The sequence below is a fragment of the Telmatherina bonti genome, assembly GCF_933228915.1.
Source record: "Telmatherina bonti genome assembly, chromosome: 13".
NCBI lineage: Eukaryota > Metazoa > Chordata > Actinopteri > Atheriniformes > Telmatherinidae > Telmatherina > Telmatherina bonti.
The window spans coordinates 13,266,812-13,284,750 of NC_136611.1; the positions used below are offsets into that span (position 1 = coordinate 13,266,812).

A 17,939-nucleotide genomic window follows, 5' to 3' on the forward strand; every position below is an offset into this window, starting at 1 on the left:
TATATATATATATATATATATATATATATGTGCATATATATATATATATATGCACATATATATATATATATATATATATATATATATATATATATATATATATATGAACATTGAAAAAGATTAAACACTTTACACATAAGTATGATTTTCAGGTACCCCCTTCAAAATAACTGAAAGGGATAGATGTCTTTGTGTTATTTACCCTATGGACACCTTCTTAAGAGCCATTTGTTGGTTAAATTGCCATGAATGTAAAAACATGGCCAGAAAACTTTTTTTTTTTTAAATTAAATTAAATTTTTTAAACTGTAAATGGACTTCTGTAACAACTAAATACAAAATGCACAAACATGTGCATAGATTCTTTAAATAATTAAAAATAAAACACAAAGGAGGCATGATAAAATCACCTCTCTGCTGCTTTTAGGCACATGGAAAACCCAATATTAATCTTTACATTTAGTTATAAGGCAGAATCACTTAGCTGCCAATGACCAGCAGGCTCTTAATAAGGTGACCAGCAGGTGTCTCCTCCTGCATCCAGAAACATGAACAGTAAGGTATCTTGGGGAGTAACCAGGTACACCAAAGATGACAGGACATCAGTATATACTTAATGCAGTAACACTGGGTGAGACAGAGTATGCAGGGAGATGAGAGGCTGGGATGTGACAGGAGAAGTGCCAGCTGTGTGGACATTGTATGACACAGAAACAAGGTCATGTGTTGCGCAGGTTATTATTGTGTGCATGCCACCCACTGAAGGATTTACACCAAACTCCTTCCATCTCTCAGACAGAGGCTGTGACAGGTGGTGGTTTGTCTGACTTCAGCTTCATCATTGTTAGCTCCTGGAGAATCATTGCAATGCAGACAAGAATGTTTAAAGAAACAAAATAGCAGCTGATATGCTGATAACACACAAACAACGTCACCAGTGCTGCTTCGTATTTAGTTCTGAACAAGGCCAACATATAGTGGATTTAGATTTTATTTTGTGACTTCAGCACTTCTTAAATTGATGGCTCTTACATCCATCCAGGTTGATGTCATATCGTTTTATATTTAATGAGGAAATGATTGAAATCCAAAATAGACATTTGGACATTTCCTCAACAACACACTTCACATCACTGTGAGTTCTAAAGCTATGATGAACTGGACAGCTGTGTAGTTTGGTTGCACACTAGACAGTCCCAAGTTCCAACTTCAAAGCCAGCCAGACCTCTGTCAGGTAGCATTCCCCTTCGATTTCCCTCCTTCCTCTCTACACAGAGATAAAAAGTAACAAGACAGAAGAGTAGCAACATAAGGCTACGATGGTTTCAGCTTCCTGGAACCAACAAAACTAAAAACACCAAATAAACCAACACAGAGCATGATAAAATGATCATTTCACATCTGAGAATCTGTCCTTGAGACCAAGCTTCTCAACATTTGAAATAATTATTTTAAGGCAACAACTAGGAGGATGGTTTCTTTTTAATTTGTAGGAAATCTGACAGAATGGAGAATTCCCATTAACATCTCAAAGGTATTTCCTCCTTTGAGCTTCAGCTGGTACTTTAGGTGCACAGAGACTAAACATGGCCACATATCTGTCTCAATGACCATCGAATAGCATCTCCTGACTCGTGGTTTGTGGCGGCTGAATTTTACTTGTACGTTGAAGTTGTTGGTTAAATCTCCCAACACGCAAATTATGTCCATCCCAACAGGCATAGACATGTCATCTGGATTAAATAACTATTTATTACAATGGTCACACAGGCAATAAATGGGTCATTCTTCTTCAGATGAATGTAGATCATGAAAATCATGCCTGTAAACAAACAACAGATAAAATGAGCATACAAACACGATAACTGAAATGAAAAATGAATTCTTATCTAATAAAGAATGAATGGGATGGCCCTAAGCAAGACACCACTGTTTGGCTGCAAATTTAGCAAAATAGAGGAGCACCAGTCTGTGGATTTTAACCAGGTTGGATTTTAACAGTTTTCTAAGAGGATATCCAAAACCAACAAATCAGAGGAGGTCACAAATGGAGCCACAGTCAGATACTAGAATAGTCAAAGCAGTTCAGTAACTTGTCTTCACAACGTTCATATCAGCTGAGTGTGATCTCTAGTGACGTTTTAGGACTCCAGGATGGTGAGAAGTCTTCCCTCAGACCATGATCCTCTTGGCACCGTTTCATGTGCAAACAGTACTTGCTGGAAAAACGCACGACTCTAAAAGCTGAAACCAACTGCAGTTCAAAGTGATTTCCTATTGCTTTAAAACACAACATGCCATGAATGGAATGAAATAGAAGCAACTTAACTCTCACAGTAGAAATCTCCTCCTTATAACCTCAGTGTCTCTGAAAGGACTGACTGTAGCGGAGGCAGAGAAGAAGCAGTCAAACACCAGGACACCAGCATTTCCAGGGCGTAAATGCGTAAAACTGATTGACATGCTCAACACTTTGCCACACTGGGACAATCAAGCCGTCTGATAGAAATCACTCAACAACTTTCCCATAAATAAATAAATAGTTCAAGCAAGAGAAAACTAGGAACATTTTTTCTGTAGCAACTAACCTTAGATGTTTAAAGTTTTGGTATATGGAACAGAATAAAGGACTGCTAGCATTTTGGTTCAGTAAACTCTCAGCTGTAGTTAAGCCTTTCCTCTCTGCTGTGAACCAAGGGGGCTTTCTAAAACACAGTATTTCAACTAAAACAGCAGAGGTACATGATGTTGTCAGATTATCTCTCTGAGGTCACGCCTTGATTTATAAGGTTTAGCATTAAAAGGCATTGCTGAAGTCTGAGCAGCATCAGACAACAAACACCAGCAGTCAAACTGCATGGAGGTGAGAGAAGGATGTACGCAGATGTCTGAAAACGGAGGAGGAATGTGAAGAAAGTCATCAACAGCTTTCAAATAATGAAAGCAGCTAAAGACATTGCTATAAGTGGACACAGAAGGGAATAAAAACCTTTAAACTTAAATCATTCTTATTTCTTACTACAAATATGCAAAACATACTGATGGAAACACAAACTGATATTGGATAGCAGCACATTTCTGCTAAAAACAAAATAAAACAAATAAAGCCTTAAAAAAAGTGAGAAAAGATCCAGAGGATCAAACATCTCTTCAGTCACTGGATTAAAAGCATTCAGTTTTGCTTGAATCCATCGCTCGCTGTATAAACAAGTCTCCCTGACAAGGCCACGTGTCCTTTAATGTGTGCGTCACTGTAGCTTTAACAAATGCACTGCTGTTACCATGACAGTTTAAAAAGCTTGTTTCATTATGCAAGAGTTGACATATAAAGCAAATAAAAAGGTCAGCAAATAAAGCTCAAAGTAACATAAAGCAACTTAAATGCCATTTAGAAGCTCAATGAGACAAATGTATTTATATAAGACTGACTTTTCTTTCTTTCTTTTTTCTGTTTTAAAGTAACTCATGCATAATACTGACATTGTAAGGAGTTGTAAACTGGTGTTAGTGATCTTCATGTCTAGACATGTGGGAAGTCTTGCGAATATTAGCACTTTACATAAAAAAATAAAGATATAAGGTCATTTTAGTGTGAAATGAGTGGATGTGTTGTGATGCTTTGTGGATTTGTGAAGACTGAAGAAAAGGTGGAGGGGGGGCTGTGAAATAACATTCTAGTTTTGAACTTGGGAGGCAGATAGTGCAAAAATAAATCTCACAATCACTCTGCATTTCTAAGGGCACCTGACAAACTACTGCCATCAGTCTGCATGACCCCATGTCGTGCACTGTAGCCTTTAAACTACTTCTACTGAGGCTGTTGGTGTGTGTGCATGTATCTCTAATGTTGTTGCATAACAAGTTTAAAGGCAAATGACTCATAAGATGTTGCTCAATTGAAATAATCTGCTCATGTAGACAATCCACCATTTTGATTTTGTGGAATGTTTTACAAAATGCAGAGCGCAGGTTAGCAGCCGGTGTGAGTCAGCGAAACGAGACATTTAGGGTTCATTATCCGATGTCCACCTGTCTCTTTATGGAAGTAAATCATAGCACAGACAGACCCGTTTTATCCTGCTGCATACTGCACACACACCAACTCACCTTTGCATGGTGACATCTTTTATAGCATGCTGTGATTTGCTATAGCATGCTTCAAAAGTAGCATAGTGGGAGGTGGGAAAAGACATACACTAAGCTTAAGGAAACACATTGACGGGGGTGGGGGGGGTGGTGGTGCAACAAATTTTCTTTCACAAGTCCTGCGTTGCCGCTGTGCTCCACTTTCCCATCATTACATCTTAGTGTACCATCCCTTGCTCCCCAAATACAGCCATGTTTAAGATTTCTCCAGCCCGTTGGCTATACTCGGCTCTCTCCTGGCGTGGCGTCTCCTTCCCCTCCTGCTCCTCCTCCCTTCACCAATTCCCCATGTCCCATTCTACATTTGCTGGTTTCCTGTAGCCATTGGTAGCCTGTGAACGCAGGACTGATGGGGATGTACTTAAAGACTGAGTGTCTGCGGATGAAGTCCATTCCAAAAGGCAGATCATAAGATCTCATCCCTTCCAGCTCTGCCGCACTGAGACCAGAACCTCGCTTCAGCTTCCTGATGCCTCGTTCTTCAGGAGAACCTGGGGTTAGAGGAAAAGATTGATCGTGATGTCCTTAAAATCCACAAATTAAAACCAAGACTATGAAGAAACATGATCACAGACGATTCCTCTGTCTGAACACAAGGAAACAAAGCGATGAGAAAGTGTCCCTCGGCCATGCTGCTGGAGGGAATGGGGAGAAGTTATGAGTGATCACGTCTCTGGTGTTGTAGCTTCTAGTCAGTCTTTTTGGAAGGAAAAAGTCAAACATCATCTCATTAAGCTCTGGTTAAAGTATCGGGCTCAGAGCAACATTCATGTTTTACTGTCAGAGAAGAAAACGTTTGCTACAAAAGACGAGCTTCAAAATTTCTCATGACGATTCTCCTTATTTACACTATTTAACACACAAGACGACCATGAACTGGCAGAAAAAACATGTTTCCCTGCCCACAAGACAAATTTGCTAAAAATTTTATGTCGTGTCTTTTTTTTTTTTTTAAATAAAGCCAATTTAATATTATTATTCATATCAACATATATTCTCATTGTGTTTCCTTTTTTTAAGTCGCTGCTGCAAAATACATAAATACTGATGGAGACTGCTTTTACCCCCTGGATAGCTGTAGTATGTGAATTTGCATTTTGTATTTAACAATCTGGGAATGAGTTGGATGTGTTATTACAAGCATTTTTCTTTCTTATTTGAACTTTTTTCTTCTTAAGTTAACATCCAAATTTTAAAAAATTACAAAATATGAATAAAGTAAAAAAAAAACAAAAAAAACCCCAAGTAACAAAAAAACAAAAACAAAATAAAAGCAGAAAGCCACAGATGTGTTTTCGTCCATCCATCCTTCATCACTTCTCCGGGTGGCAGCAGGTTTAACCCTAGGCCTCCTCCTCCCAGCCGTGTCTTCCGGCTCTCCCACTGACGTATCCCAACGATCAGGCTTACAACCAAGTCGCCGAGCTCCGCCTTTCTATGCAAATCTGTACCTGCTTGGCAGTCACAGCCAAATGGTTATTTTCTCCCTTCGTAAAGTCTTGTGTAACCCAGTACCAGTATGCTGTCATGATTACAACCCCGTCAATCACTGTTAAACTTAAACATCAGCATAAATATCAACATTCAGAAATTGGACAGAAGTTCTTACCAGGAATAGTATTATCCAAAATAAAGGCAACAGAACCTCCGACAAACATCGCAGTGGTGAGGAGCACGTTCAACACTTGGTCAATCTCAACTATGCCTGAGAAAGATAAAAATGTGATGATCAGCATCTGCAGTATGTGATATTCTGAAATTCTAACCACCCTGATGTCAGTCAAGCAAGTATATTATGTTAATTCAAACAAGTCAAACACTTCTACAAGACTGCACAGACACCAGGTCTTAGTGAGGGTGTAAACGTGACATTAAAACTCACCTGTGACCAGCGGGTTCTGTTTGAGGTAGCTTGGCAGCATTAGACCAAAGAAGATGGAAAAGCCCAATACAAAGAGGTTTCTGGAGGAGTTGAGGTCGACAAACTGCAGGTTGGAGAGTCCCACCGCTGTAATCATTCCAAACAAGGTGCAGAACAGGGCTCCCAGGACAGGGTCAGGAAGAGAGGCAAACAGAGCGCTGAATTTACCCACAAGGCCCAGCAGCAGCATCATGGCAGCGCCATACTGGATCACACGTCTGCTGCCCACCTGAAGGACCAATCAGAGAGCAGAAAAGAGAAATATTTCAGATCTTATTGGCATAGAAATGTTAGAATCCTACAAAGAAAAGAAATTAAATTATTCAACATTTAAAATAGATGTTTGTTGGTGCTGCCAAGCTGCATACAAGCAAATTCTCATGAGTTTAGGGTGAATTACAGATAATGATTCTGACATTTGTGCTAACATACAGCTCTTAAATTGAAAATATTTCAAAGTTGCAGCAAAACACAACAAAAGAACTATGTAAACAGTAGCTGTATGTTACCTTTGTAATTCCCAGGACGCCTATATTAGGGCTGGAGGATGTGGAGCCATTTCCTGTACCGAAAAGGCCGTCCAGCACACAGGAAATACCCTCTACAAATATGCCCCTGGAGAGACAGAGGATGAGCAGCATAAGTAACACAAATACAGCGTCATGCCTGGGAAGTACCACATGGACAAATGCAGCGCCGGGAAGAATACCTGTTGATGGCATGGATGGGAGGAGGTGGTGCACACGAGAGCCGAGCGCAGGCGTAATAGTCTCCAATTGACTCGATGATGCTTGAAACCACGGCGCTCATCATGCCAATCACACCGGCAGCTGTTACAGTGGGCGTCCCCCACTGTACTGTGGAAGCGAGAGCACAAGCCGGTCAGAGCTGAGAAACATCTGCTTTTTAACAAGCTTCCTCTTTATGGTAAACATGATGACCAAACTCCGCCTACTGCATGTAAACTTCTGCTTTCTGAATGTCACTGGCAGATCAAAGCTGCTGTTTTAAAGCTGTCTCTCAACAACATAATTCTTCCTCTTCGCTATCAAACTGTCTGCAGCTGGTGTATGCCACCATTTTCAGCTCCCTCTTTGTTGTCCAATCTCAGCAGACTTACGAGGATAGGGGACTTTGAACCACGGCGCAGCTGAGAGGATTCCTTGGCGTGCATCTGTGCGTGCGTAAAAACCATACTTGTCCTTCTCTGGTGGGAAAACATCGGTCACCGTGAAAATGAAGCACAGCAGCCATGACACCAGGATGGCCATAATGATCTGGGGACAAGAGACAGGTGAAGGTTTAGCAGTATTCAAACTGGGGCGGGGGAAACACATTGTGTCACTTCAGCTTAGTTATCTCTTCTAGGAAAAAAAAAGGGATAATTTGGATTCAATTAATTTAACTTTCTTTCTGTTATAGAGAACCAGCGATGTTAAGAGTGAATTTCAATGTGTTGCAGCTTGTTTGAAGCTTCCAAGGCTTCATTTAAACTTTGTAAATACAAAGCAGACTGGCCATGTCACACCTTTTGATGAGACAGATATAAATCAGACCAACTGGCCTTTACAGTGCTTTTAAGTATTTGTCCAGTAGAGGGTAGAAACAGACTGATTTACACACTCTCCAGTCACTTCCCAGGGAGAATGAGATTAGCTCTGCTGAATAACTCAACTTTAACAGGCACACAGCTGTAAAAAACCAAAGTAAATTCTTTACAAGACCTTAAAAGGTTAAAACTGAAGAATTAAAACGTGAGACTGAACTTGGGTTGTTCAAAAGGCACAAAGCTGGTACTTACAGGAAACATTTTGAAGACCTGCAGCCGATAAGAGGTCCAGCCTTTCTTGGCTCTGTAGACCGGCAGGGGGAAGTCGACGTTTCTGGCATACTGAGAGAAGAGCAGCACCAAGAAGATAGTCCTGCAGACACAAACAGGGCAAATCAGTTGGGCAAATCACAGTGTCATCATTTCCTGCACTTATTACAATTCTCTAGTGAGAAACTAATCCTGTACAAGTATGTTCCATTTAGTCCTTTCTTTGCCTGACTATGACTCCAGAGGCTAAATAGCCAATCAATTATCCTAACTGCCTCAGAAAATCAGTGGCAATTATAGGCACATATCCTCTGTCCCCATGGAGCAAGAACAGAGGCTCTCCAGCCAAAAACAATGACGCAGCAGGAGCTGATGTCATGTCACCTGAATATCACTACAATGAAATGCAACATCTCGTTTTCATAAAAACAAAAAGATACACAACACATAATCAGTATCTACCTCAATCATAGCAATACAGTAGTTTGTCCTTCTGTTAAATCCTCTTAAACAGATGACGTCCAGAAGACATTTTTTCTCATGCAGTTCAGTTAAAATAGTCCAGATAATGTAATGTCCTCTGTTATTATCATTAGGTGTTATTTCACTTATTATGTTTTACTATATTTATTTATTGATTTCAGTAGATGTTTTTATTCAACCTGTTCACTTTGTATGAAAGTTCCTTTTATGAGTGCACAAGCAGCTGGTGTTCAGGATTAATAAAGTATACCTATCTATCTATCTATCTATCTATCTATCTATCTATCGAAACATATAAGTCTTGTAATATATATTTTGCATAAAAAACAAACAGCTGTAAATCATGTAGTTTCAGTGGTTTACACTGGAGACAACTTTCATGGCAGAACAAACAGTGTCAGGTTATAAAAACTACAATTTCTGTACAATCATTACAGCCAAACGCAGTGTTCTCTTGCTGCACAGGTTAACAAGGAAATGGGATTTAGGTTCAATTTAATTTAATATATTTCTAAATGATAACTGAAAATGCATATTTTGGTATGATGGCCTGTACTTACAGCATAGCAATACCCCAATGTTTTCCAGCCCTCTCTCCTGCAGCCTGGAAGCCCGACAACCCGATGAGGGCCACAGTTGGAGTGATGGTCAGAGGTCCGATGTATTTCAGCAGCATCCCTGGCAGACCCAGAGCTCCAATGCAAACCTCAATGAGGGATGACACAATGATGGCTCCTTGGATCTGAGGGGACAAGAAACAGGGACGTGTAAGAAATGCTGATTGGGAAAACAAAGAGAAAAAAGATTATTAAAGAACTTATAAAATGTCTGTTAATTTATTCAATCAACCCTCCATCCAAAAGACAGTAATTCTCACCGGAAACAGATTCCTGAGTGGCTTAGATGTCCACTTTCATCCATCTTCAATTTAATTTGTTTGTTGATTAGTTAACCCTGTTGCTTTCAGTCTATCTCAACATTTCCAAGACACAGTAAATGCTGTTGAAATACAACCTGAAACATTTCACCCTATCATCAAGTTACTGTATACTATCTCCTTACAGTGTTGTCTACTAGTATACCATTGTGGTGCAAATGTTATTAGTACTGAAGTAGGATATTTTGTGTGAAATCATACATTTACTGGATGTCATAGGTACCACATGTAAAGACTGAATATAAGTAAAACAAAATAGAAAGATATTAAAAATCAACCCTTAAGATTTGTTTAATGTCTGAGCTTTTTTCCATCACATTTTCTTAAATTTTTAGCTTCATTAACATGGATTTTTAAAGTGTAATGTTAGATATTTGAGTAAAAAGAAGAAACTACCGGTAATGAAACATCTTCATCCTTCATCTCTAACCCTAACCCAGCTCCGGTCCTCAAGGGCCACAATCCTGCAGGTTTCCCATGTATCCCTGCTCCAACACAGTTGACTAATAATTCTGTCATTGTACACGATGAGCCACGTTATTGGCTGTTGGATCCATTTAATGGAAGCCAGGTGCGTTGGAGCAGGGATACACGGAAAAGCTGCAGGCCCTTGAGGACTGACTTTGGACACCCCTGCATCACATCAGAATAAAAAAGTACACATAATTTATGAATGAAGCAAGCAAAGCAGTGACTACACAGTTCCTGAGACAAAATTCAGCTCGGCGCTGATCAATAACACTAAATGTTTGCTTTGCAGCAGTGAATCAGCACTTACTACCTCTGCTGACCAGCAGCCTGTAGAAACACCCTGCACACATCCACATTTTCATTTTCCTTTCCCCAAACAACAACAGAAATCTCATCTATACAGAATTTGTACAATCTCATTTATGAATCAGAAATAACCGCCAGCCGTCAATGCCATGGTTGGATTACATGCAGTAACAGAATCAGTGTTGTGAGTGATAACACTGATTACGCTCTCCTCTGTTGCCTTTCATCACACAGACTTCACAATTTGATTCAGCCTGATTGAGTTTTGTCTCATTCACGTCACATAAAAAACAATTACTCAACGGGCTTACGCAAACTGAAAAGGTTAACACAAATCAAAAGCATCTTTCATCCAAAGCCAAACCCTGCAGACATACACAAAGATTTCTCTGTCTGAACAAACACACCACACTCAAAGTGCAAGTGCTCAAAAACTTGGTTATGAAATGCTCCGTATTCAATAAGTAGTAGGGGAAAAAAAGCTGTTGTGTAAGGAGTTACTTAAACTGAATACTTTACACAGAATTTCTTTCCAACAAACTCAACCCATCTTTCCACAAGGAAGTGTTTTACAACATGATTTTTCTTGTTATCCAACACGAGTCCTCCAATATAAGTCCATGTGAGGTTTTCCGTTTGTCTCACCTCTCGTATCCTGGGGTGCCAGATGTGCTCTGTATTGAGAAGCTCCGTCCCATTCAGTACTGGAAGGTCTGGTCATGGAAAAAGAAAAGAATAAAAAGTTAGACAGAATAAATAAAGTTGTGTGTGAACTTGAAGATGTGCATTTTATTTGATTTTCTGCTCTATTTGCAGAACTTCTTGGAGTTTTGATCAAGGCAAACAAAGATATGAATAACCACATTTTTCATTTGTTTTAATTGTTTGGAGTATCTGTAATGACCAGATTAAGATTGTGGCAAGTGTTACCTGTGTTGTTACACTTCCATTTATCCAGTGACAGGATGGCTTTGGCTGGTGCAAGGAAGGCAAAAGCACTGGCCTGGAACAAAGGCAACCTAAAGACAACAAACTCCAATTTAGGAATGACATTTAGAATTAGCAGAGAAACCCTGTGGTTGCATCAGTGTGGGATGCAGAGTTCACACCATCTTGCAAGTTTTCAAAACCTTCCTCATTTAGCAGGACTTGGAGCTTTAATGTGAATAAAAGAACTATAAAAACTGAACACTTCTTTGGAAAACACCCATATCATTCATGCTCAATATTAGAGAGGCAGATTCTGAGACAGAAAGCTGCTTATCCAACAGACTGAAGAAGCTGAAGCTCGTATTTGTTTACTGGACTGGAGCTACAATAAAAACAATTTTACACATCAACAGAAAACACATGTGATAGATTAATGTAACAGAATAAACAGCGGTCATGTTTGGAAGACAATGATAATGTTTTAAAGGTGACAAACATAATTTCTAAGTGAGATTTTTTCCCCAGGCCGGTTCTACTTCTCACGCTGTTGCTTTCAACCAGAGTTACATCTTTTTCATTGTTTTTATTTGTTTGGGATCATGGTTTTCTTGTTAAGTATGCATCTCTGGATCCCTCATCCTCCAACATAGTGTTGAAAGAATCCATAACTAATTTCAGACATCTAGCCTGCAGACTGCTGAGGGTAAAGTTAAGCAGAGAATCATTTCAGATTTCAGCATAAAGACTAAACAAACAAACAAAAAACCCAACAAAACCACTTGCTTAAAGTCGCAGACAGAGAGTCTGCTGCTGACTACTGTGAGGTCAGTAAAACAGAGAAAATGGTGCGTAACAATCCATTGTAATGCGTTTTCATCCGCCAGTGCAGCCCAAGGGGGGACAAGCGACTGTCTGCCTTGTGCCAAGCCTGAATAAAACAAAGGCCAAATCAAATATCAGTTTAATGTCTTAGAGACAGAGGCATATCACTCACTGGGGTGACCACTGAATGGAACAGCCAAAGAGGAAAGAGGAAGAATACTTTTCTTTCCATCAGTACTTTTTTTCCCATGTTATCCACTATATCCAGTTCAGGGATTGGAGGGGTGGACTTTTGACTGGTTAAAAATAGAAATGAAAACCAAACTACACACAAAAAACCCCCAAACAAACAAAAGAAAACATCTGGAAAAAAAGCATCTGCTTTCTAAGGAATGGTAAGATATATATATCTCCTCCATCAACTTTCTCACTGTGAGAGAAGTGAGGCACAAAAATAAAAATGAAGTAAAACAACATTTTAAATGTAACATCCAGGTGTACTCCACAGGTCACATGTTTCCAGAAGGCAGCTGCACACACAGCCAGGATGCATGGGTGTAATGCACACGTGAGCTTCACCTTTCTTGGAAGAGTGGCTTCATTTGGAACCATGACAATCGAACCCCACTGCATATTCCCTTGTCCATCTATCTCTCTGCCGCCATGCATGTTTTCATATTCCTCACCATCACATACCCACATTATCTCACTTCAGATTATATCCTCACATGTGGCATCTTGTGATCAGAGTTGATTACCGTGCTTAATAAACAGATTATGACTGGTTTCATGTATATAATAGATAATCTGTTTAAAAGAGCTTTCCAAGTGGAAAAAAAAGAGTAAAGGATAAGAAAATCCAGAGGAAATCTATATGCAGATATGTTCTGTACAAGAGCATGTTCCTACACTGAACATATAAAATCTCACATTAATTCTGGCAAAGTGTGTGTATTTGGTAGATAGTTGTACAAGAAGATGTGTTGTAAGAACTCTTAAGCTTAATGAGATAAACAGTGCTAAATTGATTATAAAGTTGCATTTTATATATTAAAAACAGTGCAGAAAGGCAGGATTGTTTTAGGGCTAAAATAAAGACTAGGCTTACCACTTTAATGTTGCTCAGTGACTATTATTATATAACAAAGTAAATATTTCTAATGACAGCATGATAAACAAAACAAACCTCAATGATCTGTGTGTACAAAAATGAGTAAAAAACAGACTACCGGATTTGACGGTGGATATTTTCCAATTGTGTCTCCCTTCTCCCCGCTTCCTACTCTCCCTCCCTCGATTCCTATTCCGTGGTATTTCTTTAGAGACAGTAATATACAGAGAGATGGACAGATAAGCACTGTCTGTCACCTCAGCTAAGCCCTGCCTCAGAGAGAGTGGGCTGCTGGTGTGACAGGAATGCCATTCACGTTAAGGCCAAGACCAGACTCTTGTGTGTCCTTGTTTGTGTCTGAGAACAAGTCAGAACTGGGTTAGAGAGGAACAAAAAAATAACAACTTATATAACTTCTTAACTTGGGAGCCAAAAACCTATAACAAAGTCTGTAGATGATCCCTTTGCATTCATATTGTAGATTATAGTTTCTAGAAACCAAAGCCTTTTACTTTTAAGAAATGTATGCAGAAAGACATGCATCATTGTGGTTTTACAAATGGATTGTTTGGCAACACATCTGGAAAAAACAAAGTGAAAGAGCCCAGCTAAAAACACAATAAATTAAAAAAAAAAAAAAAAAGTAAAAATCCTGTCAGTTTTTAACTTTTTCAATGTGACTTACTAACAGAAGAGCACACATAAGTTCAGCTTGTCCTGACAAATTACACCAGTTCATCTATAAATCTAAGGAAATCTGACACGCAAGAAAGACAGTGTTCAGGAAACTAAAGCCTTCAGACTAATTGGTAAAAAAATAAACATTTAAAAGTGTAAAAGTGTAAAGTTGCAATGTTGCAAGGTGCAAGCTATTGTAGTTTGTGTTACGCTCCTGTAGAGGGCAACATCTTCACTAAGCGCTTCATATAAGCTGCTCCTAAAACAAACTGAACAAAAAAAGCACAGCAAATTCTTCCCTGTAAGTTAAAAATCTGATGTTATTTTACAGTTTTATATATTTTGCCATAACATGAACAGAGTAAGGCACATGGTATTAAAAAAAAGACTTCATGGCTGAATTACATAAAAACTGAAGATATAAAATAATACCCAGTTATTCAGGTTTTTTTAAGGAGGTGATCAAACAAGTGACTACTGTGACTATGAGAGATGTGATATGATAGTGGGAAAAGGATCAACATAAGAAAAGACCACCAAAACTGTGGAGTTTGAATAAAACGGTAATAGATTTTAGGTTTACTGAGATATACTAGTTTTATTCCCTGAGCTTCCAGGAATAAAAAGGAGGAAGAAGAGTACAGTGCTTGCACATTGTGTTCATAAGGACATAAGTCAGGGCCTTGGAGCTGTCTTGCCTTCATCTGAATGAGGCAGTTTTGATGACGTGGCTACTGCACCTTAGCAACGATTAATGAGCCCTAAAGAATCTGTTGTGACAAAATGGAAAGATTACTTTTATTAAAGGGAAGGGAGATGAGACAGTTTACATCTTGGAACTGATCCTCTTTTATGAAAGAAAAATAACATCTAATGCTAGCCGAAGATGTTTTCATTAAAGTAACACCCTGAAAGATGGGATAATATCCATAGCAACCTATGGTGTGTCATCACAGTTGTTTGTTAATGGACACAAAGGAGGACTGATAAAACTCTGAGCTCAATCAAGTGAATCAAAGGTTACGAAACATTCACATCACTTTCTATACAAACAACTTTATATAAGTGAAAGAGTGAATAGCCAAAAATAGAAAGATTTATAGATAAACAGGTTGCTCATCAACATAAGCAAGAACAGAGGAAAGGTACGCATAGTTTGTAAGCAGGGTGACATGAAGAAAAATATGCACTTTCAAAAACAACTAAAATGAGATCAACAGAGCACATTGGTGAGAACTGGGTCAGTGAGTTATTCTTGACATGTGTGCTCTGGTATGTCTGAAAGTGGGTCTTCCAAATACACAAGCTTCTCACAAACCACTGCCAGTGGATTTAATCAATTATAGCTTCAGAGTTTTTCGAATCGCTTGCCCAGAAGTGAAGAAACTCTGGAACCAAATCTAACTCCTTCCTCAGCAGTAAATGTTCTTAGTTGTTTAGTTTGGAAAATATCTTGGCCTTCAACTTTGTCATCTGAGTCTGAAAGTAAAAACAGAAAGTTCTAGTTTCTGGTTGAATTTTTAGACAGCTGTAGTCACGTGGACAAAACAAGGAACCTACAATGTAACTGGGAAGCTGAGCAAGCATAGCGAAAGTCAGCTTAAAGTCATTCTTACTTATAAAACAAAACCAAAAAAAACAACAACAAAAAAAAAAAAAACTCAGCAGAGACATTAAGAGAAGGACTAAAGAGGAAACAGAAGAAAACTAGAAGTTGGGATGAATGGCAGTATTCAGCAGTGAAAGTGGCTGAAAAAAGTTGGATGAAAATCACAAAAAGGATGTGTTGAAGCAACTAGGTGTTGCTGCAAAATAACTTTTTTTTTACCTGCAACCCAGGGTAGTTTGCAGCAGGGTGGTGATCCCCACACAGAAGAAGATGGTCCCAATGAGCTGACTGGTGGCCCACTGATCGAAACCGACGCACATTGCCTCGACGAGGAGGAATGGCACTGCAATAGTTCCACTGAAGCATGTCAAGTAGTGCTGGAAAGATAAGACACTTTGTTGTATTTCCTTTTTTTGTCTTTAAGTGACATGTTTCTGTTGTCAAAGCTTTAATGGTTGTAAACGATTTCATTGGTTTATTGAGAGTGGTGCATGAAAACACCACAGCTATTCCTGGTACTCGAGCAAGATGCTGAGCCCACATTGCTCCTATTGGTGTGTTGAGTTTGTGTAGAGTGCTAAATGTAATTAATTAAAAAGTGTGACTGAAAGGATGTGGCTTTACTGTAGAGCTCTTAAGCGCTCCACAAGAAAAGTGTTAAATGCACTGCATTTTCCATCCCTCAGGGGAAAGCTGTGGCAAAATGCACTGCCTGGTCAAGAAAAAAAAAGAAAGATAGTCATCTAGGCAAATAAGTAAAAGCCTCCTATTGAATAACTGGACAGAAAGTTATCTTTCAGCTGGCAACAGGTTATTTAACCCAAACCGATGCAATGAAGAGCTTCTTGTTTCTTAAACAAACATGTGAAAAGACATATTCTGTTACTGTGGAAAAGATGTTGGTCTGTTTAAGAAGGATCAAATCACTGGGAAGATCTAAGAAGCAGAAACTACTAAAACTGAAAAAAGAACCGTCCAACACATTATAAAAAACTGGAAGGATATTGCAGCAAACATCTTTCAGGAAAAAATATGGCTGGCAAAAAAAATTAACAATTCTGATCAACAATCATTTAAAAAATTAGTAAAAAAAAATCAAACTGAAGAAAAACAACAGTAGAACTCAGGGCTGTGTTTAGTAGTGAAAGTAAAAGTATTACTACACCCTGAAAAGCTGCGTACCCATAAGAAAACCACCAATCAGTGATGCTAGCTGGAGAAAAGCCTTCAATTAGATGGGAAACATAAAGATTGGACTCTGGAGCATGGAGAAAAGTCATGTGACCTGATGAGTCCAAATGCAACAGTGAGTGAGTGCAGTAAACAAACTAAAGGCGGCCCAATGAAACAATAGTGTGTGACCTTTTCCTTTGGTGGCAACTTTTTTGGGGGGCTAGGCAGTGCATGCTGTCAGCAGTAATTATGGAATAAAGAAAAAAAAAATCCAGTGTCACACAAACACCGTTGTCACAGTGAGTTGTCACTCTTGAACCACCAGCATAACTACTGGGAGCAACAACCCACTTTTGTCATTAACATTAAGCTGTGTAATGAATAGTGTGAGCAGTAGGAGGAAAAACACTGAACCGAGACATCTTGCTCTGTAAAACATAACAAATGAAAAGGGGGGTGGCTGTTAAATTAATCTACTGTATGGATTTACCTGTAAGCCCAAGAACACACACAAGTACCAGGGTGGGGTGTCCTCAATGGTGTAGATCATATCCATCCTGCGTGCATCCATACTGTCTGTACTGTCGAGCGTCTCAGACATTGAGCTCTATACACACAATGACATAAAAAAAAAAAAAAAACATTACTATCTTTATAATGCAAAACATTGACACATGCAGTTGCTCTTGTAATATTAGCATTGTGTAACTGTCAGAAATAATCTGTGCGGGTACGATTAAGTTGTGGAAAACTACACAAAAACTGCTGAAACAACGTCAGAGACTTGTGGGAACAGCATGTCTGAGCAGTTGAAGACTGAACTGAATAAATTGAAAAGGCTGAGAAGGGACAAAGGAGGAGTGAGCCAGAAAAATGCACCGTCATTGTGATAAAGAAAATAGGATTGAACCGGAAGATGACATAGATTAGTGACTCAGTCTTTTCCAGTCCACATCTCATTTACAGTAGTTTTATCTTAAAACACAATGAACTTGTGGTTTTTCCTCAATGGATGTAGTTAAACCACTGAAGACATTGTTTAGAATTTACTGCAAATAAAATGATTAAACTTTGTGCAAATACTTTAAAAGTAACCATGTTTCTAAAACTATGTTTGATAGCTTAGTAAAATCACAAAGAAAAGTTTTCATTTTTATTTATATATTTATATAACTTCGACAAACAACTATAAAAGGAGACACTTTGAAAAAAGAAAAAAAGAGAATCATGGTTTTACTTTAAGATAAACACATTTTTCCAAGATTTGTTATTTGCAATCTTGTCTTTGTACTCATTTCAATCAGATGCTGCAACACGAACGTGAACTCTCAAAAACCAACTGTTTAAGAAGAGTTTGTTAAAGTTTGAGGCTATAGTAAAAAAGGATGTAGAGAAAAGGTTAAGAAAAGGGGGAATAAAAACTGAATCACTGAAAGCGTGATGCTGACGGTGGTTAACAAAATTATAGTGTCATACAAGTATAAGCTTGTTACTGTCTGACTAAGCTTTACAACCATGTGACTGGGGGATTGT

The 17,939-nt window shown here is 38.7% G+C and overlaps 1 protein-coding gene across 1 annotated transcript in view; it reads right to left on the reverse strand.

Annotated features, from left to right (window-relative positions):
- Positions 1-182: 182 nt before the first annotated feature.
- slc23a2 (solute carrier family 23 member 2) overlaps positions 183-17,939 on the reverse strand; it is a 34,960-nt gene continuing 17,203 nt past the window's right edge. The window contains exons 4-15 of the mRNA XM_079250804.1: positions 16,897-17,013; positions 15,453-15,610; positions 11,014-11,102; positions 10,729-10,796; positions 8,930-9,111; positions 7,869-7,989; positions 7,188-7,344; positions 6,777-6,924; positions 6,577-6,682; positions 6,029-6,296; positions 5,756-5,851; positions 183-4,637 (exon numbers count right to left, since the gene is read on the reverse strand). Of these exons, the coding sequence (XP_079106930.1) occupies positions 4,366-4,637; positions 5,756-5,851; positions 6,029-6,296; positions 6,577-6,682; positions 6,777-6,924; positions 7,188-7,344; positions 7,869-7,989; positions 8,930-9,111; positions 10,729-10,796; positions 11,014-11,102; positions 15,453-15,610; positions 16,897-17,013 (1,782 nt within the window). The 3' untranslated portion in view covers positions 183-4,365. The remainder of the gene's footprint in view (positions 4,638-5,755; positions 5,852-6,028; positions 6,297-6,576; positions 6,683-6,776; positions 6,925-7,187; positions 7,345-7,868; positions 7,990-8,929; positions 9,112-10,728; positions 10,797-11,013; positions 11,103-15,452; positions 15,611-16,896; positions 17,014-17,939) is intronic.